General features: G+C 41.8%; 1 protein-coding gene across 8 annotated transcripts in view; it reads right to left on the bottom strand.

Annotated features, from left to right (window-relative positions):
• cbfa2t3 (CBFA2/RUNX1 partner transcriptional co-repressor 3) overlaps window positions 1–16906 on the bottom strand; it is a 43237-nt gene extending 26331 nt beyond the window's left edge. For 7 of the 8 annotated variants that reach the window (XM_044351516.1, XM_044351537.1, XM_044351545.1 and 4 more), the window contains exon 1: window positions 16073–16906. In XM_044351516.1, the coding sequence (XP_044207451.1) occupies window positions 16073–16277 (205 nt within the window). In that variant the 5' untranslated portion in view covers window positions 16278–16906. Of the gene's footprint in view, window positions 1–8035; window positions 9231–16072 lie in introns of those variants that run through there. The other variant, XM_044351568.1, reaches the window with a different exon arrangement.
• Window positions 16907–24097: the final 7191 nt, after the last annotated feature.

Below are 24097 nucleotides of genomic sequence, written 5' to 3'. Positions count from 1 at the left end.
CTTCCAAGTGCCTCATCAGCAGCACTGTAGCACTGAGTGATATCACTTCCTGCTCAGATCAGTTAGGCAAGGAGGCTGAGACTGTGAGTTTGAGTGATGAGAGAAGCTGGGGGAAAGCGGAGACATAGAAGGGGGAGAAGAAGTTGTGGGCCATGTAAAGAGAGTTATGCGTACATCTGTGAGCAGCTACGCTACATCTGGATTAGTTCATATTGGTCACAGGAGGGAGGGGGGTTGCGGGGTGGTTCAGGCTTGGAGGAGTGGGTGAGAAGAGCAAGCGTGGGAATGTCCCACTGTTAAGTTTAGGGCATGTGGGCTTATTGTATTTGTGGGAGAGTTAGGCTGGAGTCTCCACAGAGTGACCTGTCTGTCATAGAGCTCTGCGATAACACAAACATCCTCTTAACTGTGCGCGCAATCTGAATACACATACACACATGCAGATAAGAACGCAAGGCAGCTGACATGAGAAAAGCAACACAGGCAGATTCTGTATTTGTTTTCTCTTCGCTTTCTTTGGCGTTTTTCTCCATCCTTAGCAAACGTCTCTATCTATTGATCATTTAGTGTATCATTCTGGCTGCCTGTCTGTCTCTCCCTCACATCGAGCAGATGTCCTCCCTCCATTTCTTCCAGGAGCAGTGTTTGAGGAGGTGTATCCAGGAAACAGTGGCCGGCACTCACTTCCTGTGTGACAGGTGTGCGATGGAGGCCTGACAGCTGCTGTCCTGCTCTCTCGTTCCCTCTCTGTATCCCTCTCTCCTGTTTCTCCCTCTTTCCAACCAGCTGCAGCAGAGAGCAGCTCTGTTTGTTCTTACGTCACCGCGGCTGCCTGCTGATTTATGGAGCACAAAAGACTTAGATTTAACCCTGGCAACACACACACATACACATGCACGCACTCACACCACGGCAACTGCAGCATCTCTGTCCTTCCTCCTCATAAACCCTGAGTCTTAGTGCATGTGTGTGTTTGTGTGTGTGCATGTTAAAAGGAATGTGTGAATTGTGACTGCCTATTTTTCTCTCCATGTCTCTTGCTCTTGTGCTTTGTGCACCGTTAAAAACCTGACACTGAGCTGTCACTCACAGCTAAGATAGGAAAACAAACAGCAGATTAGTCATTCGCCTGCTTGATGTCATGTATTTCATTTCATTCAGTGTTAAATGTCTGCTCTGTCACTATGGAGCTGTCAGCACTAACAAAACTGTCTGTAGCCTGAACTACTCCCCAGCCTGCCAGCACTTTAATACCTCTTCATTCGGCCCGCAGGCACAACAACAATAGCTCCTGACATTAGCCAGGCATGGGTAGGGTGTTCTGTATTATCCTGCAGACCCCCATAGGTTTCACACATCTACACCCACATAGACACATGCACACACAAACCACGAGGAAACAGAATGTGGTGGAGGGGAGAGGGAGGTGGGGGGGTGGGTGGAGGAGTTGTTCATGTGACAGGTTAGAGAGAAGCTTTGACAGTTTCTCCATTTAGCCTACAGCCAGCTCATGCTGGAAACTGCAGAAATAAATACCAGCTACTCCTCTGGGACACGAGCCGACTACGGGACGCCGCCACAAAAACAGACCGAGCGGGAGAAAAAAAGAGAGCGACTACAGTGCCAATAACATACTGAGTGTGTGAGTAATTGGCAAATTAAGATGACCTGGTCATGGTCGGATAAATGGATGGCAAACAGTGATGCCATAACGGAAGTGTTTGTATGTTTCACGTGCATAATCTCGTGGAAGTGATAGTCTTGGACATAAAAAGCTTTAGAAGTTTCCGAAGTCCTATTAGTATATATCGGTGAATGAACTGCTGATTATTTTCTTGATTCACCCATTAATGTTTTAGTCTATAAAATGTCCATTTATTTTCATGTATGACAAACAAAAGCATCAAATGGTCACATTGCATGCTTTTTTTAAATTCGATAATCAAAGTTGCCATTTAACTTTCTGATTCATTAACTAATCGATTAATCGATTAGTTGTTCATCTCTAGTAGAGATGGACTCAACCCTGTTTCCAATCATGGTTAGACCTCCATACACTGTTGTCAGAGATCCCAGTGTCAAAACACACCAACTAAATTATGAGTAAAGGTAAGATGCGCTTCTTATCTTTTTAACTCTGCACATTGAGCTTAATATTCTTAGCTATGTCATATGATAATGCTTAAAAAGATCTTATAGCAGCAAGGACTCAGCAAGGATTAAAGTGCCTGAATATTTCTTATTTCTTATTTTTCTGGAATATTCAAAAGATGAAGTGATGTTAGTTTATTTAACCCTTGTTCATCTTTTGCATTTTGTTTCACTATTGTGACATACACAGTACTTATGTGTGAGATTTTGTAGTGACAGGGTTTGTTCTGTCACTCCACCACCATCCTCTTAAAAACATCTGCTGACAACAATAGCACTGCATATGCCTCATTTAAACGCACTTTTAATATGATCAGGAGGTCCATCACAACCATGTGTCTTCAGAAGATGGTTGGGGAAAATGTGAGTCTATGGTCTCAAACATAATCAGGAATCCGTCTTCCTTTTTATCTGAGAGCCTACTGAGGTATGTAGACACCCCTCCTTATATGATAACCCATAGAGGTCAGAGTGTATTACTAATGGGATAATCTCTCTCTGAGGTGGTATTTGAAAGACTGAATGGAAACCATCAAACACAACCCCTACACCCTACTGAGGCTCCTGATGACTTGAAATGCCAGGTGATAATTCACTCCTCAAAGTGACCACTGCTCTCTGACATATCAAGAAAATCTCTGACCTTCCTCTCTCTTCACTTCAAATACCTCTGGGAAGCTAAAATGTCCATCTCCTAGTGGAATTAGTACTTTACACGGGCAATTCTTTTATCTGAAGGGGTAGAGTTTGTCTGTGTGTGTGCGGGTGTGTTTGTGTGAGTGTGCGAAGGGACAGAGAGGCAGAGGAAGGAAGGCTGGAGCCGAGATTAAGGTCTGTACAACTAACTGGTAACACAACGGCACTCAGCGGCTCAGCTTCCCATTTGAAGAGAGACGGAACCATCTGTGTGGCACAGGATCTGTTTCCAGGAGATAACAGCTTTTTTTTAAATTTCACAAATACTGTACATGGAGAGGGAAAGAGAGAGAGAGAGAGAGAATGAGAGAGACGTGTCTTCCTTCCCAATCTCTGCCTGCATGCTCCTCCATTGCAGCACCTCCCTAGACGTCCAGAGAGGACCGCTTTGGAATGGAGACCTTAATAAGTTCAGTCTGTGTTCCTTTGTGCTTGTTTACTCCCTGCCTGTGATAAAGGCCTTGGTGTGGGGCAGAAGGAAAGGGAGGGATACATTATATCAAGTAGCGGTGGCAATCTGAACTTCCCATTTTCTCTGCTGGCTTGTCCATTTGGCTTGATTAAAACAGATCTCAGTGCTACTGTAGATTAGCCCAGCTGTTTCCTGTGTCTGACTCTGATCTGAACACACTTCCTACCAGGAGGTCCCGTGAAGGAGGCAGGGCAGGAGGTGAGGAGGCTCAGCAGGGAGAAAGGGACAAATAAGAGAAGAGGGTTAAAAGAGGGTCAGTGGTTAGTGGGCAAGTGAGGAAGTAAAAGGTGAGGAGGGAGAGCGGAAGGTGAAATTGACAGAAGACAAGGAAGGGAGGAGGAGGAAGCGCTTTTTTACTTGAATGTTTGGCTGTGTAGCTGTCAGCAATTCAGCCGTATGTACTGTGGGCTACATGTGAATTCATAGATGTTGTGACATTTCTTTGCGATTGCATTTATGACTGAGTGTCTCTGTGCACTGGAGATGCCTCTCTTTTGAAATGCATAATTGGAGGTGCAATTTGTCAATGCTGCATATGTTGAAGTAATTTTAGTAAAATGAGGAGTCAATTCAACAAATAATTTACAAAAATGCTAAGCCATAAATGGGCAATTTTCTACATTGACTGTCACATATAAGGTAATTGGAGCCTGCTCTGCATGTATGGAAACTGAAGAAAAGACACCTGATAATTCCAGTGGATGCAAAAAAAGTGTTATGACTCACTAGCAGCGAACAGATATTGAGAGTGTGTGTGCACTAAATGTTATTCTTGGGAATCAGAGTGGAGATGTGTGCATGTAGGGAAGAGAATGAGGAAAAGAGAAAAAAGAGTGATATTTCACACACACATTTGGGGTTTTACTTGGCCTCCACCCTCTGCTCTGCTCCCACGCTGTGGCGTCAGCAGGCCAGCCATCCAGCGAGTGTGTTTCTCATTCCATCAGATGTTGGGAAGCTGTTCGTTTCTCTGCTCTAGTCTCTGACATTCCCCAATCTCCCAAGAGAGGCTGGGCAGCCTTGTCACAGTAATGTCAAACACATGTGGAACAGACCAGGGCAGAGCAGACCAACACAGAGGACGAAGCGGAGCAGCAGGCGGCCATAACCACAGCGGTCTTTCCCACTGTGTATTAGGATAAACAGCAGTGAAACCATAGAGATTCAGCACTGGGTCAGTCACTTCGTCACTCCTTAAGTCACTCACTTGCTGCCATATTTTACACAAACACACATATATTTACACACTGATCTCATTTTATTCCAAAGAACCACTAACAAAAGTCAAATAATGTCAGGAAGATCTTACAGATCGAAATGTTGCCCCAAAAAAAGAGAATAAAATTATTTATTGGGAGCTTAACAGTGTGCAGAAATCCTGCCTTTGTACTCTGCAATGAAAAGTCAAATAACAACCATAACTCTCAATAGCACCTCACTGTCTCCTCTCTCCTCTCCTCCCAGTCTAATTGTCTGCCATTTTTTGCCTCTATCATGAACACACACACACACACACTCATAGACAACAACAGCATCATTCCAACTAATGTACCAATGATTATGGCTTCCTCAGTTTCTGCACTTTTCATCCTGCTGTAGCTATTTGGTCACTGCTACTGCTTTGAAACTGCCATTATCTATTGGAGACTAAGATTCTCACCTTGAAGGCAAGGCCTGCAGTCACACAATTTGACTACAGTGACAACTTGTGCAGGACAACACTTGGAATGGATGCCCAAAACATATTTACATATGTCAAGATGCACAAATATGATCTATACAGACCTGAACACAAATATACTCGCCTGAAATTGAGAATATAATGTTAGAAATAGTTATTTGAGAGAAAATGTGCTTTACTGGTTAATCTGACATACACACAGAGCCTCAATTTAGAATAAAGAGACACTGAGGAAGTCACTCACACACTTACGCACTATAAATAGATAAACATGCTCTGTGTAACTGTGTCATTGAAAGAAATTATAAAAACCCCAATTTCACAAGATAATTAAAAAGATTGAGAAGCAGAAAAGAAACATTTTCTGCTACACAAAACCAACTACCTACTCTTCTCTTTGATGTTTCTTTTCTTTTTCCTGGATAGTTTTACACACACATTTACATGCTCACATAAAATCTGAGACGGGAAAATATGCTTTGGCTCAACAGTTTACAACTCATAGAAATATGCAGCATATGATGAGAGGTTGCAAGTTCACTTTTTTCATGTTTTCACACTGTGCTATAAAGGTTAAAGGAACAAGAATCGTCCCTTTAATCAGGCGCAACACTGTACATCTGTTTGTTGACAGACTGAGGAAGGCCGTATGCACACAAACACACAGACACGCACAGGGCTGATGTCTTTGGCTTGTCTTGTTTGTGATGGCCCAGGTGTCTGTGTTGTGCTGACCACCTGACCGGCTGTGCGCTCGCAGCTCCCGCCCACCTGAGGCCATCTGCTCCACTCATTAATTAGGAGACAGGCAGTTTCACCTGCACTGCCCGCATTTAGATCACAATAATTACCACACACGCGCACACACAAGAGCACCTTCTCTGAGCCCACACACTCATACAGTAAACACACTCCCATAAGCTGCTGCAGCATCAAGTCACAGTCATGTCACAAGCACCAGATGACACAAACACTATTAGATGATGCAGATGATGAAAAACAGTGATGACTTTCATCATTTCCTACATTTTTGCTACGTTATGTAAAATTGGCCGATAAAGTATTCGGTTAGCATTGGCACATACAAGAGTACAAAAAACATTGTGTCTTAGATACCTTGATGTTAAAACATTAGTCATAATATGCTTGAAATAGCAGTAATGAATCACAGGATAATAAAACAAAAAAACAAGAAACCACCATGAAGCTTAGAGAAGTATTTGTGTGTTTCTTCTACCCGTCATTAAATAGAGAAGATCTGCTGGTCTGTGACTTTGCCAGATGCTGTATCTTAAGAAGAAAGACTGGTTTTCACTTTTTCTCTCTTTTAAAGTCTTAGTATGTCTCCCTCTATATATAACAGACATCCCATCCATGCACCTGTGGTAGATGGGAACTGAATAAACACTCGGCAGAAGCTGGGGTCATAATGAATGGCCTGCCTTTTAAGAGAGCTACTTAATGATGAAGTGGGGACATCTGCCTTAGCAGGCGGCTGGGCCGGGCAGAGCTGAGCGATGAGGCGGCCGTCGTTGGTGGAAGCGAGGCAGAGATGCTCGCTTGGTGGTGATGGAGGTATAATGTGTGGTGAGGCAGGGTGTCTGCAGTGCGGTTTCACCTCTGCAACCTCTCATCCATTGTTCGAGACTATTATCAACTGTTCAATTATTCAGATGATATTTACCAGGGCCAATTGTACAGGGCCCACGTCCTGCAGAGAAAATGGCCTGAGTGTTTTACTGTTGCACTCACAGGCGGAAGAGTGCACTGCTGAGGCTGTTCAAGTAGGGGTAAAACCTTTGGCTGGACTTGTTTCTTCACAGGGAGTGCCTCTCGGTCGCGAGGGTTGTTATAAACGATCCATTATGATTTTCAATGTTTTTTTCGTTTTTTTTTTACAGAAACTCAGTTTTCAGTTTTGTTTGTTTCCTTTGGTTGCCATAGTAATTCTGTTAAACACTTCCTCTAGCCTTTTCTTTAATGTCTGCACACAAGGACTTAACTACAGTAAACGCAGTTATAACACACATCTCTTGTCGACTCTCCAGACATTGATTGAAGCTTCATTTTTTATGCAAATGCGGACAATGATGGAGAAGCTATTTTGAGATACCGTGCAGTTCAGTTCAGGGTAAATGTCTCAATTTATCCCTTCACACACACACATCACCTCCATCCAGTCCAGGTGGACACCATGTCACACACACCAAAGATTTTGTGTCATCACTTTGTCTCAACATCACTTTGATGTGCAGCACAGACTGATGGGGCAAACAAGCCAAACCCAAAGTCTCTCTCGCTCTCTCATTTTATCCACTGCGATAAATGTTTTTTTTAGAAAGTAGATAAGAAAGATAAGTGCATAATAATAGCTAATCATCATCATCATAATAGTAACAATAACAATAATACTTGTACTAATAATAATTATTCTTTTTCTTCTTAGTATTATTATCATTATTATAGACCCACTCTTTCTCTTTAATCTGCTACGTATACACAATCCTGTGTCTTGGCAATGTCAAGTATTATTAATAATAGAAATAATAGGCTACAGTAACCAGTGTACATGTCTCTATCGGAACATCTATTACAGGAGAACAGCCAAACAATGAGAAATGTGTGTTTTCATTTGCAGAGCTCGCAGTGTTGCTATATTTCATATCTCTGAAGACAACTCAGCTGAAACTGAGGTTAATATGGGAAAGGATGAAATAAAGTGGGCAGAAAAAGAGTAAAAAACTGAGAATATACAGAATATACAGAAAATTAGTATATAAACAGTAGCCTGGTTCGTCTTCACCTGCACATTAAGACGTCGCTGTAACAAAGCTGAAAACATAATCTTGTCCAGAATGTATACTTGAGATATTTTAAACCTTCTTGTAACAATGTTCCGATAAAGGACTATTACAAAAAGCGAACATACACCGTTGCAATCTCCCAGCGCATATAAAAACAATTCACATCAATATGAAATTAAATGTTTTCCCAAGATTTGCTTCAATACAGCAGAATGTGCGGGTTGTACTTACTTTGTGAAGGTCGAGGTCAAGCTGAGGTAATTGTAGCGTTGATAATCCACACCAGATAGTTTCTAAAACGGGTTTGATATCACCTCAATCCTCATTATATGGGGAAAAGAAAAGGATAAAGCCTTTGCTTAATAGTGCGGAAAACTATTCCTTTTTTTTCTGTTTTTGAAATATTTTGAGAGGAAAGAGGCAGAAGCCACAGTCAAACACAAAAGAAAATGTTTAACTTTCCTTTGGGAGTTCAAAGTGGATCTTGGACTTTCCAGATTTAATAAATTATGAGGTATTTCTTTTCTCTGTTATATCGAAAAAGGGAAGAAACAAAAATCAAAGCCAGAGCTCTTTCTTGGATCCTTAAGCACATTGATGTCTTTGGTTTTGCAGTTTGTGTCTTCAAAAAGCGAACAGCTTGTGTGATGCGAAAAATCACAACTTGTCCCAGTCATGTAAATCCGCTCTCTTACTCATTTTAACCATCACAGAAAGAAGAAATAAAATGTTTTTAAAAATGCAGTTTCAGCTGTAAAAGCGTCCTTTCTGCTCTCTTAAATGCAGACAAAAGCATTGACAGGTTTCTATTCTATACTGTAAGTCCACACATCCCCGCGTCTCCAATGTAGAAAACGCAAATTAAGATGCGGATCCTCTTTTCTGCAGGGTGCGTCTATTATTCCTCCTGTGACAACTTTAAAACCCTTCTTCTTTAGTTCACAGTTTTAGCCACAGTCTGCGGTGTCAGGAACAAGTCCTTATACATCCGATTAGATAAACTCGTCCCCTTTTTTTGTTTTGAAAACGCACAGTTTTCTTCCCAGCCTGCGGACAGGCTAACCACGTTTCTCTGTATGGTCCGTCTCCTCCTCCTCCGACGCGCAGATCCTCCGCCGACTGTCTTCAGATGGTGTTGTCACAGATTCACTTTTCTCCCAAACAAAATCACAATCAGCTGAGCGTATTTTTTGCGGTTTGTTTGGCTGTAAATTCACAATATGGGGGGGGCGGGTGGGGGGGGGGGGTTCACTCTTGTTTTGTCCTCACTGATGAGTGAAGCTGGCGGGCCCACTGTGCGCAGTAACCGCGGCTCTCTCCTCCTCCTCCTCGCTCTCTGTCCTCGCTGTAGCCTTCTGTCTGCGTTTAAACACCATCTGGAGCTCCTAACCTCCCTCCCTCTCTCTCTCTCTCTCTCTCTCTCTCTCTCTCTCTCTCTCTCTCTCTCTCGCTCTCTCTCGCTCTCTCTCTCTCTCTCAGAGCTGGCAGCTACAGTACAGGAATCATTTCTAGATTGAAGATCTAAATTGAAGAGTAAAAACCTAAATATTGCCACAAGAATATTAACATATACCTCTAAAAACTGTATATGCAGCGCTATACCTGCATGTATGGGAACTTAGTCGGTGATTCTTGGTGATACCTGCTAAAAAATATATTAATTCTTATAATAAAAACGCATTTAAAAAAACTTCCAAATTGCAAAAAATACGCGTTTGTATTCCTTTAAAGTTTATCCTTAAACCACGTTTATCCTGTTTAACTATTCCAGCCATAAACTGATTAAATCCAAAAGCATAAACACAATTGTTTTACGGTCCCGCTGTCTGCCCGTGGGGGCCGCTGTTTCCTCATATCAAGACGAGGACAACAAGGAAAGGCTCCAGCTGATATATAGAGACTATAACACTGCACACTTTATACGCTTTATTTACTTTAACACTACAAAAAAAAAATATGAGAAAACGCTTCCTGAGATCTTATTAGATGTAAAAAAAAATATTTCTGTCTTGCACAATTCATAAAGTTGTATTTGTGTTTCAGGTGTTGTTGTGGACAGTAAGGTGGCTGGGCTGGTGTGAAGATGGATAGATGGAAGAGCATCAGATGGAAGATGGTGTAGCATATTGTCTACATGGTAGCTTTTATTATCACTAGCATTACATTTTACCTTTTGATTGTTCTACCTGCTGTTTATCATGCTTCTGTGTTGCCTGCTTTAATTAAGATAATGTAGGATGATGTTGTCCTGTACACATTATCTTTACTAACATTAATCTTCCCTTCCCTAAGGCTGCAACAAACAATTATTTTCATTATAAATCAATCTCTTGATTATTTGGTTAATTAATTCATTATCATTAATATTATTATCATTAATTTAGTTTACAAAATGCCAGAAAATACTGATCACACCAGAGCCAAGGAGAGGACTTGAAATTTGTCATTTTGTGAGTGAAACTCAGAGATAAATCAGAGAAAAGCAGTATGTGACTTAACTTTTTTAGAATTAAAAATCTAACAATTAATTGATTACTAAAAGAGTTACACATTAATTGATAATTGTACAGCTCTACTAAAGATGAAAACTATACTTTTGGCTAACTTCTTCACATTAATGTCCATCAGTGTACTACCACTAGATAAATAAACACACAGACATAAATGTGTGACATAATTATAAGAGAGACAGAGAGAGGCAGGTACAGTACATCTGGTTCCTCTGTAGTGAGAATCCTCCACCTGTCCACACTGGTCTGTTAGTCTCTTTGCCCCTCCCACCTCTCTACCTCTTTGGTCCCCCCCCCCTCCCGCACCCACCTCCCCACACACACACACACACACACACACACACACACACACACATCATACACAGGCATAGCCATGGAGAGGGACAGAAGACAAAGCTGACACCCTCCTGACCCCTCCTGTGTCTACAGAACAAACAGAACCAGCTTGTAAAGTACACACAGACAGCTGCTCTGCCCTGACTCCCGTCTCACCAGCCTCAACAGCCTCAACAGCCTCCAACACAAACGTCGCCTTCATGTGAAGCCGGGAGGACTTTTGCAAAACACTCCAGTTCTGATTAAATAGGCGTGCAAGGGGAAGCCCCGGTGCTCTTTGATTGGAACGTAACAGCTTTCTGCTCCAGGATAACTCCAGGTAACTTAAGGACAAGTGCCAACGTTTTTGTTCAAACCACAATACACTTGTTAACATGTGCTGCTCTGAACCATTACAACATGGTCAAACACAAACACACACAGCGCAATACACTAACATTACACACATAAACAGATGCACAGGCCATTACAAGCCGGGTCTGTCAGAGGCAGTGTATAGCGTACTATGGTGGAAGTACGGTTGTCAAGGAGATGGATGGCGTGTTTATGAAACTCACTCACTATATTTCTCTTTCTCTCTTTCAGAGTTATGGCCCTAGGTGGCTCTGTGCACATGCAGCATTGTATATGTGTGTGTGCCTCCTTAGTATGTTACTGTAGGTGGCTTATTTGTTTTCTGTGCAGCACTGTTGCAGCATACTGAAAAGGGAAGAGGCGTGCAAGTGTGTGTGTGTGAGTGTGTGTGGCCTTGAGTGACAGAAAGGTTGGCGATGGGGGTTGCATCCAAAGAAAGGATTCCTGCCAAGGTGACAGCTCCAAGATTGACAGGATGCTATTCTCCTCGGGAACAGCGTCAGTCAACCTGTCAGCCTCCCTGTACGACAGCCTCTCACTCCTCTTAATTTGGCCTTTTGTTGAGCGGTCACTGGGTTAGCTCTGACACTCCATGTGGTGGGTCTGATAAACTGCACAATGAGGCACACAAGGTGGAAACTCGCCTCGATGAACTCTCTGTGCAATAATACTGCGACTGGAAGTCCCTTTGATGGCATTAATGACGAAAACAGCTTTGTCTCCTCTTTCTTTCACTCCACTATCTCTCTGTCACCTCACAAACACACACACCCCCCTCATCCTGCTCTGGACTCTATTATGTTGACAGAATCTCCTGGATGGTTGAGCACCCTCTGAGATACAAGAACTGGGTTTGGTCATTGTGCTGGTATGGAAATGACTATTTTCTCTCTCTCCCTCTCTCTCTCTCTCTCTCCCTCTCTCTGTGTGTGTGTGTGTGTGTGTGTGTGTGTGTAAGAGAGTAAAACAGGGTTAAAGAGAGAAGTTTGCAGCATTTCCTCCACTCACACATTGTAAATCCTTTCCTATAGTGGCAGTCACAGACTAGTGTGTTGAAAGGAGATAAGGCCCTGAAGTCGACTGAAAGGAACGCTAGACCCATTGTGTTCCTGCGCTCTTCTCTTTTCCCCTCTCTCATACACTTTCAACAGACCACACTCTTATAGAGTTGCCATTACTGACACCAACATACAGGTGGGTTCCAGCTGTGTTGAAAAAAAAACCACAGTCATGAAAGGTGAAAGAGTGCGTTTCACTTGATCAAAATAGAAAAAAGTAACCGAGCTGATTGAAACGCTGATAGATATGATTGGGTTCGTGTTGAGAAATCTGCCTATGAGTCACATGCATCCTCCCTGAGTGCGGGTTTTGTAATTTAAACACTGTTTTTCTCTGATAGCACACTCAAGAGGATGTTGTTGTCTCACTTTGTATGTTAACATCTTTAATGTGTGCATGTCCTCAAGCTGCTCCGTAATGTTATGAAAGAGGATGAGACAGAGAGAGAGAGAGAGTGAGAGAGAGAGAGAGAGAGACTCTTTCTTTAATACGGCACGGTGTAACGGATCATTGACCCACCCACTCAAGCACGTATGCTGGAATGCTGCTTTTACAAATTGCGCCCATAGACCCCCTGACATTTTGTTTGCAATCGAGCAGCAAAGTGTTGGTTGTTTGAATCATCCAGACATGATGGGAATTCAAAATTCAACACATGCTTTGGAATTAATATTGTCCTTTGAAATACTTGACTTCTGAAATACTGTTCATGCCACAGAATGACACTAATAAAAGCACTGCACATTACTATTACTGTAACTATTCCTCTACGTCAGATACATTTTCTATTCTGTGTAGTTTCCTGATTGTTTATCCAATCTGTTTATTTTTCAAAAACAAAATTAGCCAAGCAAAAGATTGTTTCATGCGTTGGCCCCCACTTCTTATTTCCTGAGATATGAAGTAACAGTGAATATGAGATTAAACTGAAGTCAGATTTTACTTAAAAGCAGAGATTATGATTCCTTTTTTTACACAGGCATTAATAATAGTCAGGCGCAAAAAGTATGAAATATTTTGATAGGACTTTGGGATGTCTCGTGTACGCACGTATGCAAATTGAAATGCCTGCAGGTAAACTAAAAGAATGCATGTGTGTTTTCTCTGGCTAGACTAAGAGAGCTGAGTGCAGGGTCACATCTGACCATTAGAAGCACAAACTGACAAAGGAGGAAGTAACACCTGATTAAATCAAGTGTTGACTCAAGAACAGGATACGCAGTCTGATAACCGAGGGAAACAGACAATAAAAAGTCCTCAGTGTGCAGGTGAATACACCTCCATACATTCACACAAGAGTGTCACCACTATATATGACTGTTTCCCAAGAGAAAATGTGTGTGTGTGTGTGTGTGTGAGAGAGAGAGAGAGAGAGAGAGAGAGAGAGTGCATATTTGTGTGTGCAGACAGTTGGTGGTGCTGGCACTGGAGATAGTGAGAAGAGGGGGATGAGGCACTGTATCAAGTTGTGAACATCTGTTCCTCATAGAAACCACAAAGCTGGTGCTGAAGAAATAGAGAGGATAACTGCTCTCTCTCTATCTTCTGCCCACCTCTCTCTCTCTCTCTCTCACACACACACACACATACACACACACACCTCATCACCACCTTGCCTTTTCTCCCACACATACCCCTCACTTTTTCCCCTGTTCCTTATTTACTCAGTCTTTCTCTCTCTTCTTGCATCATCATCAACATCTATCTTTTCCCATATTTTTTGATGACCTCTGCCACATTTATTTTTGTATATTGTATTTCCTACCAGTAATTTAGAGGTTGACGATAAAGAAGAAATCTTCTTCCTCAAAATGATAAAATTCTGTGTGCACAATACTACAGTAGGTAATAAATTTTATGGAATTCTTAAGATAATAATACATTTGAACTTGGAGTTAAGGACACTGGTAACAAAAGAAATGTAATCTAAAAGATTTACGTTTAAACATTTTTCGTTTTTGGGACCTGAAAAACAATGTCGTTGATACATAATTCAAAGTGACATCAAGATAGGGAGCAGCATAAAGTTATGAACTTGTGTGGTTATGTAAAAGTTATTACTGGTGAAATCATTCATTTTTTTTGAGTGAATACTCTACAGAATAGCCCATTCATAGCTATAGAGGATTAGGATTGGCACAAAATTATGAAGTCTATGATACAGCAGACTTGAGCCAAGGCTTTGTTAGGGATTCACTGCACCTTTTCCCTCAAAGTCCCTTGATTTAGTCCTTGCTCCTTTTCTTCCTCTCTCCATCTCTCTCATTGCCATCCTCCCTCTATCTGGGCCTGCTGTGAGGGTGTGCTAGTGCTGGGTGGCAGTTCCTTATTGTAGAGTGTCTATATGAGTGTGTGTGCTCGTGTGTGTGTGTGTGTGCGTGTGTGTGTCTGTATGCTGTGTGCGGCTGATAAGACCCAGGGAGAAGAGCCAGCGTGCCGACATATTCTTGCCACCGCAGTTATCGCCCGTCGCAGCTGTGCCTGAGCTCTGCGACATCTGCTCCCTCACAGGAAGCCTATGCTGCAGCTCACAACGCCTTGGACACACACACACACACACACAGACACACACACACACACATGCACACGCGTACACACACACACACACACACACACACACATTACTGCTGCTTCTCCATACGGTGTGAACATATCACTGGACTATAACCCCCTCACCACCACCACCACCAGCACCACCACCACACACACACACACACACACACACACACACACAGTTACGTCAGGTAAAATACTTGAGACAAAAGAGCTGTGTTTACAGTTCATACTGACACATTTTGATTTCCTCAGTGTATGCGTGTGTGCGAGTGTGTGTGTGTGTGTGTGTGAGACGAATGGGTTGGAGCACCGACACCAGAGTTCTACCGGGTTTTTATCACAGAATTACAGGGGGGATGCTTATGACTAAGCCTAATTATAGAGGCCTTATCGCTGCAACGTTCACAAAGCTCATTACTGCCAAGAGACGGCAGGCGCTGCAGGTAATTCACTACGTTGGGTATTAGTCCTCTCTCTGGCTTACAGTTTCTACATATTTAGAGTCTATAAAATTAGGCCTTTAATGTCTGATTCTTAATGCATCTCTCTCTTCTCGAACCCTTTGCTGATTTAAGTGAAGGTTTTCCTTTTCACCTGAAGGCACTACTTCAGTGTTTTCAGTGCTTTAAGAATCAATTACATTTTTTTTCTTTGCTTTTTTTTCTCTCTTTCTTCGCTTTTCTTCTTTTTCTTTTCTTCCCTGGAAGTCATTCAAGTATCCCTCATATGTCTGCAAAGTTTTCCTTCTGTCATTAACTCTGATGCACCCTCACGACCCTACATGTGCATCTCCATTGAAGCTAAACAGTGAAACTCCAGAATCTAGTTCTGTTCCCTGAAGCTGTATGGGAAAGCCCAGAGGAAGACTCCCCACCCACTCAATGCTCTAAAAACCTCTTTCCCTTTCCCTTCCTGTGCCACAGGACAAATGTGCTCCACTGAGCTTGTTAACAATAATGACACGTCTATTTGTGCTTGACAGCTCATATGAAGACCGTAATGCATGACAGAAGAAGACGCTTTTGAGAAAAATTGCACTTAGTGGTCAAGTTAAGTCTGATTTTTTGATTAAATTTAATCTCTAGCTTGAATTTGTTTTATACAAAAGGCAAAAAACATACATTAAATGTCTCAATGCACTGGGAAGCTACTATTAGATCATATTGTGCATAATTACTTTGAAGATGAGAAGTAATTTAGATGTGAATGTTTGATGTCATTCTAACCTTGAAACCCTGGCTTCAATCAACAAATAACAGGTCTACTAACGAGATGAAGAAACCTGACATTGCCCTCATAGCATGCGGCACTAAGTCAACACAAACTGATTATCCGTCAATCACTCCAACTTAATGAGCAGACCTGACAGCTGTGGGAGCCTCCATCACTCATCACGGTAACATACTGCCAAAAAATTTCATAAAACAGGCTCTCTCAGATGACAAACTCCTACCTTCACTGTATCTGTAGTGGCTGCTGGCTGCCAGGTTTGGATCAAGTCTTCCACGCTGTGGTCTGTGGGCAGTGTGTTTATCCCTCAGCTCTCTGTGGCTGATCAGTGTGACGGTGGGGACACGCGGTGCAAACGCTGCAGAGGAGGAAGATCCAGCTCTCAAGTCAGCCTTCTTCTGGTGCTCCAGGTGGACCTCAGCAGACATTTTCTGAATGATCTATGATCTGAGCTTTCCAATTTCTATGTGAGTTTAGTGGCTTGGAGGATTGGTGACGTTCTGTTAGTGTGAAGCACGATGATGCACACCAGGAAGTTGTAGGTCCAAGTGAGGTAGCGAAGACAAATACAAGGCAGTACATTCAAATTCAAGAATCTTTGTAAACCTTTATAAGACTTTGCAGCTGGACTTTCTCTTCCATAATGAGTCCCTGAGGCTTTCAAGTTTACCTTTGACTCTACGGTGTATCATTGTGTGACCCACTCCACTGCCATTCAGGGACTTAGCTGCATTTCAAGTTCCAAACAGAGAAAAGCAAGTGACAGCCAAATGTTGCTTCCTCTTCTTCCTTTCACCTCCTCATTAATGATCCTTTTTGTATTATTCCTGGCTTCATCTGGTATTTTTTCTTTCAGTGCACATGTGCAACTTTGCTTTAGAAAAATTAATGATGAATATTTGTTAATACCCACGTCAAACAATCTGTCTTCAACCACGTCCCACAAGTTATGCCATCTCTTTCAGGTGAACTCGGCACATCTTGCATGTACTGTCCATCTCTCTCTCTCTCTCCTTTTCTGTTCGTTTGGTTCTCTCGCTCTCTCTTCTTTCCTTTCCAGCAGGGTGTGTGTGAAGCAACCACACACACTAGTGTGTGTGTGTGTGTGTGTATGTCAGTGGCAGGTCAGCTTGTCTCATGGCTCCGGTTGAGGGGCTGTGCTCTCCTGTGAACCCTCCTCCTGCCCTGCCTGCCACTGCAGCTCAAAAGAGAAGTGTGTGTTTGTATGTTGCAGTTTGTGTGTGTTTCTGTGTGTTGCAGGACTGCAGCCCCTGGGGAGGCCAGGCAGCAGTGCTGGCTGCGGCGATAGCAGCAGACAGCAGCAGGCAGCAGGACCTGGGCCTCCGTCTGGGCTTCCTCTGCCAGGAACCAGCTGTGTCTGCGGCAAGCAGCACTTCTTTCCCTCCTTTTTTCGAAGTTACTCCCCTTTCCTCCTTCCCAGCATCCTTTGCTTCTGTGCACCTTGCCTAATGTCTGTAATGACATTTTCTGTTTCATCATGTTCCATTGCCAAAAACTCACCTTACACTTTTGCATATTCTTTTTGCTGGTATTTTTGTCTGAATTTGATAGTTCAGAGTAAAGTGCAACAGCAAGCATTGCCCAATCAGACCAGAAAGTGGCACAAAATAGGTGCTGCTTAAAGCTTGAGGATGTGGTGACTACTTGCATTCACGGTTGCCACTGAATAAAAGTAGACAACACAGTTAATTCAAGGGAAGATTGTATCATTGACTCCTGTCTAACGACTAACCATGAACCACATTTCTTCTGCGGAGCAGTTTTTACTCCAGTGTTTATATGAAATTGGACACAGCTGATATGACAGTTTCCTCTATTTTGGACTCTTTCCCCAAAGACTGGTACTATCAGGATGGTTTGCAATTGGTCAATTGTGCAAATTTATGTGTCATGCAAATTAACCAAATCTGAACTCTACACCTAAGAAAATCCCACTAATGGCAGCAATTCCAATGAAATCAACTGATCCTGGTCTGATGTGATGTGTGATGTGATGTTTACACTGTTAAGTCACCATATTCCCAGAAAAAGGTTGTTTTGTTCCACAGATGTTGACGTGGGCAGCTCTTCTCAGAAACTTCATACTTCCCATTTCATGTATTCTAGATCAACTTTCTTCCCGAAATGAAATCTATGAAATAGACAAGAATATTGCATTGGTGGTACTAAATAATTTTGTAGTTTTACGTTGTTATGTGCAGGCATCCATACAACATTTTTCTATTACAGATCAAGTAATTTAAACTTTTTTTAAAATGTGATTTGGCACTCATTCACCTCAACTGGCAGTCAGCTGTGAATACAGAAAAAAGACATACAGGGCTCAGTCTGTTTTGGTAGAAGGCATATGCTGAAACATTGCTGTCACACAACTGGAATCAAAGAGGCCAAAATAAACTTCACTAAGATGGGACAGCTGAAAGGGGCTCTCATGTGAAATTCTAGCGACATTGTAGCCATCACCTCCTCAAACTCTGACCTCTTAGGACTCATTAACCCTTAACCCACACTAAGTGGCTTGCGCATATATGACAGCAATACTCCTCACTGACGCACATGCACATACAATCACACACACTGCCGCATATTTTTGTTGGAGCAAGTCGTGTGCTAATGAGAGAAGTGAGAGGGGATGTGAGTTCACAGATGTGCCAAGTGCCTGGCTGAAACCAGCACACAGATGGTCATCAGCAGAGAGGAAGTGAGAGAAACTTATGTTTGCTTTCTGCATCTTTGGGCGTGGGGGACAGAGAGAGAGAACTGATTTCTCTATAAACCCGAAGTATATACAGCACATGAATTTTAGGTGTTTTTTTAGCAGCTAAACCAAAGGGATTTCCCACATGTATTAGTGGTCGTGCATGAGACATTTATATTTCATATTAAAGTCTATACACTGTAAGTCTCAGTAAGAGTGACATCAAAGTACAATTTATAGTTCATTCAGTATTTTCAGATTTTGTCGTGGACTACTTTTAGGTGGAAGCGCCCTTAGTCAGCAAAATGAAAATGAATATATGCTGAGTTACCATGAGAACTAGAGGTGGAAATTACAAATCACTTTGATGATTATTCAGTTGAGTTGACTTCAAACATTTAGACTGATTACAAAGTTCATTTGCTTTATTTTTTGTAGCTAAGTGATCGCATCACTGTTCAGAAGTACTTCAGTAAGTGAACACATCACCGTTCATGCGGCGATGATGTTCGGTGTCGTTTCTGACCGTCTTCGCTTCAGTAGCATGCTCAGTTATGTCGCTATTTCAAGTTGTAAAGCTCAGTTCAGGATGTTTATAACTCAGCAGCTAACTACAAACAATACTTTATTGTTATGTTATGCCATAACTTTGGTCTTCTGTTTTGCATTTTGGTGGCTATGAGAAGTTATTGTGCCATTAAAATATTAAGGCTTAAATAACAGTATATTATCATTAATTACTGTTGCATTTTTTGTGATCAATACTTAAACAAATAGTACCAATTCAGTACTGTTATTATATCATTTTGAAATATTAGAGGGAGGACGTGGCAGTTTGTTTTTAAGTCAAAGGAAGGGGCTGAAAAAAATATTAATAACATTGGGGAGGGACCTGCTTTTTTTTAAAAGTGAAACATAATTTTCATCCCCCACTTCACACCCAAATAATTTTCATAAAGTCCTTAACTTAACTGATGTGAATGGCAGAGTAATACCAACAGACTGGGGAATGAAATAATAGAATGCATGCTGAGCATTATATAAACTAAAGATTAATAACAACAACTTTTTTTTACTTATATCCAACATTGCAGGCATCAAGCAGAAGAATATTTTCTGATCTTATGAATTAGTTAATCTCCACTAAACTTACATGGAGACTAGAGTTTGTAATGATGATGATACCCCTCCATAAACCATCACCCTTTTGCGCATATGGGAGGTTTTATGTTCATGAGCATAATGGAGTAACAGGTTGAGGACAGATGAACAAGAGACATTGTCAAATATAATATCTATCTTATCCCAAAATATCAAATTCAACTCTGACATGGCAAAAACGTAAAACGTTTTGCTGTATGTATTTTCACCTTTGCTTATGTACCCCTACTTACTCTCCTGATACACACACAGACACACACACAATTTTCTCTGTGTTACCTGTTATAGAAGCCTTTGCTCTTTTGCCCCCCACCCCTCAGATGTTGGCAGGTATAAAATGAGTTTTTGGGGAGAGAGAGATAATGATTCCCCCATAATCACCAGAGGCCAGCTCTGGTTCTGGCAGGTGCTATCACAGTAGCGACCCAGTGGTGCCTTCTCCCCTAAGATAAGGTCAGGGGGATGACGGGAGGGAGGATGGGTGGAGGGAGGAGAAGGGGAGGAGAGGAGAACAGGGCAGAGGGGGGCAAAATGTGCGTTACAGGCGAGCGGCTAGCCTTGCCTTATCTCCCCCCAGCGGCTGCCGCTACTGGCTCCCAGATGCAGCAGGCCAGAGCAGCCGTGTCAGAGAGATCCCTCTATCAGCGACACACAGGCACCCCTCGCCAAATACAAACCCAGCAGGAGGACTCACTAGGACTTCATTACCTCTTTAAAACTCCAATCAGCATGCAGGAGAGAAGCGAAATAATCTGCAGCTTTGTTGGTATATCCAGCAATCCAGGGGAAATGCATCAATTCTGTCTTTGTTGTTTTCTAGCCAGGTTTAATTGCATCATTCTCATACCAGTATAATTTCCCAACATTGATGGAAATGGGCATGTGTCTCTACTGTGTGTATGTGAACACAGAGAGTGTAAACACAAGCACAGAGGTCTTTCAGTGTGTTAGTTTGGGTCAAGACAAGAGCCAACTTTTCACCTTGTACAACAGAAGTAAAGCATGTGAAAGTCAGTGGCTGGGACGGCTGGCGTCTGGTGGCGAGAAGCAGCATATGGTGAAGCGTCTTGCCTGCCTGCGAGACACCTGGCCACCACTAACTGGCTGAACTTTTCAACCCCACAGCCGTCCTCATAAAACTTTGTGCCAACATATTCTCCAGTGTTGTACAACTCTTACAGATTCTGAGACATTTTGCCTTAAATACAACTAAAGTGATTGCTCTCATCTTTTCATTGACTGTACACATTCACAGGCTTTGAAAACTTCAGAAAATGCAACTAAGATATGTTTGCTGGCTTGAAACTACCAGAGCCTCCTCTAATTATAACATTTGTTTACTTTTCAAAAGACTATTATCTCAATACACTAAAAACACTTGATAATTCACATTTCAAGATTATTTTTGTTGTCTCTGGAATTATTCTCCTGTACACTCTATGAGACTATAAGGAAGGTTTTAACGACTGTTTCCACACATGAAGCTAAAATGCTGAAAAGATCTAAATAAAAATCATGTTGCAGTTCCTGGAAATGACAGTTTCTGTTCAGTTTTAAAAACTTTCCATACTTTCGTTCTTTGTCAGCTTAGATAACAGTTCATTGGAGATGCTACCAAGAATCTAGAGTTGACTTGAGTCTGTCTTTATTTTTGTTTGCAAACAATGAGACAGGAAGAATAATAAACTGAAGCAAGTGTCTCTTCCTAAGGGAATAAGTGCAGTTAATAAGGATCCCCACAAACCAGTAAAATGGAAATGATACACACGGGCAACCTCTTTCTATCAGTGGAAACTCCTCCACTAGACAAATAAGTCAGACAAGGCTTGTTCACCTTCTCTGTCTGTGGTGTTTTTAGAATACACACCTGTTTGGCACAGACAGCTTCAGAAAACCTCCAGATCTTAACAGAACTCTATAAGTTAAACCGTCCCCATCTGTCACAGTCGAGCCCCACACAGATGCACATTGAGCGCCTCCTCTTTCTTATCCTTCGTACAGCAGACTTGGCATTTATTCAAGAACTGTCAAAGCACACCTGCTAAATTAAGCCCGTTCTCATACTTGTACACATGCAGACACAGAGACAAGTTCAGGAATACACAGTGTGCGCACACATGCACAAATGGACACATATAACCATGCACGCACACACACACACACACGCACACACACACACAAATGCTAATATTTGCTTAAAGTGATATCAAACTGACTGAGTTACTTGTGGTGTTATTTAAAAATACATTTAGCAATTTATGGCATGTATGGTTATTTATGGCTTAATACATCCTTAAAACTGAGTTAATAAAGTCTTAGGCAACAATGTCAGTAAAATAAATAAATAAAATGAACTATTTACAGCACTACATTTTCATATAAAGTCAGAAAGTTTCCATATGATATCATCACTGATATAGAATCATTATGGGAGCTGACTGTACAGAACAGACTGACATTATAATTTATTTTGAATGACTGAATATTAAAATGATTTCTATAGAGAGTGCATCACATGTAACGTTTTAAATTGTTGCTGTAAAAAATAGGTTTTTTAGATTCTGCTGGCTGCTTAACTGCAGAAATGTATGAACGTGCAGTGTTTGTGTTTTTACTTTGTCAGCTTTAGACTTGTTTCCTTCATGTCTCTCTGGAAAAAACAAATCTGACAGCTGATGACAAACTGATTATATCAGACAGTAAATGAAAAATGCAATGTGTAACATCGAAGCTGATGTATTAATATGATAATATCATATATCACAGGTGCTTTATGCCTCTGTCAAATATAACTTCATACACTTACAACTCTGAACCAAAACATTTGATCTATTAATGCCCACCTCTCTTGACCCCCTAAACCAAGCCTCTCCCATCTCTCGTGGCTCGTGGCATGCACAGCCGCTGAGCTGCTCTAAATAGGTGCCACTGTGAATTGGAGACAGATGGAAACGAAGGTTCCCTGCAGAGTGGTTCCCCTGCAGCTGTGCTGTGTACCCGGTGCCAGGGAGTGATGACAGCTCAGCAAGGGGGCACCCAGAGACATAGAAGACAGCCCCATCTCTGTCTCACTCACACACACACATACACATTCGCAGGCTGTGTAAAGGTGCAAAAAGGAGGGGTGTTAGCTCCAATACCAGCCTCTAGGAATGTGAAAGTAGAGATTTAAGTGAGGAGACAAGCGATAGACTGCTATAACACAACACATTTGCATAGCTCTATAGCAACCAAATAAACAGACAATCTAACACTAGAGACCACTGCCTCCCAGCAAAAAAAAATAATTAAATGGGAAATTAAGTGAAGAGTACGGTGTGGCCACTGTGGATGTGTCCCATTGTGACTTTACAGCCCTAATATTTTTATTAGTGCTAGAATTAGTAATACTAAAACAATTATTTTCAGGGTTGTAAAAACTCTTCATCACAATCTACAATTAAATGACATTTTGGTAAATCTGTGTATTCACTTTTTTGCAGCGAGTTAGATGAGAAGATTAATACCAATCTCATGTTTGACTACAGCTAGCAACTGGTTAGCTTAACTTAGCATAAGGATAGGAAACAAGAGTAAATAGCTAGCCTGGATCTGTCCACAGCTCATTAATTGATGGTGTTATATCTTGTTTGTTTAATTCATACAAAAAAGAACTGTAACAACCACAATATGTGGTTTTACAGAGGTATATGTGTGGGACTAGTTCTTGGTCGAGTGCAGTGACCTATTTGAGTCTCTGCTGACTGCCTGGATAGAGTTACACCGTTTCTACACAGAAAACGTAGTGTGAGCAGCACGTGCGGCAGCGGCAGCAGCAGCAGCAAGTGCTCCACTTGTGTGTCTACACTGGAAGTGTTCAGGTACAGTGTTGAGTGGAAGTAACCTGCGTTTTAGAAGCTCTCAGACCCCAATACACAATCACTGTAGTTACGAGAGAGGAGGAAAACAGGTCAGGTGCATGTAGCGCTGTATTGATTAACACAGGAGCATATATGTTCGGTCAGATGCACGTGTGACGGACAACTGAAAAACTAGGCGGAGATGTTTTTAGTATAGACACGGTGCTACACTAACTGTTTCTCCATGTTTCTAACACCGTGTCCTAACAGCAAGTGAGCATCAGACTATCACGTTGCATCGTGTAACATCGGACGCTCTCTGTCCACACTGAATCTGTTAAATATGCACTGCTGTTATGTAAACAAACCACATACATATCAGCTGTGCACTCAAGATCAGACTGGAGACATAACCACTCATGTAAAAGATTCAGAGTATTTACTATCCTACATTTGTACTTTTTAAACACACGTTTTATATTGTGATATTTTCATGTTTCTTTACTGGAAATGACATACAATATAGCCA

Source organism: Thunnus albacares, chromosome 1, assembly GCF_914725855.1.
Source record: "Thunnus albacares chromosome 1, fThuAlb1.1, whole genome shotgun sequence".
NCBI lineage: Eukaryota > Metazoa > Chordata > Actinopteri > Scombriformes > Scombridae > Thunnus > Thunnus albacares.
This window is presented reverse-complemented; position numbering and strand designations above follow the sequence as displayed.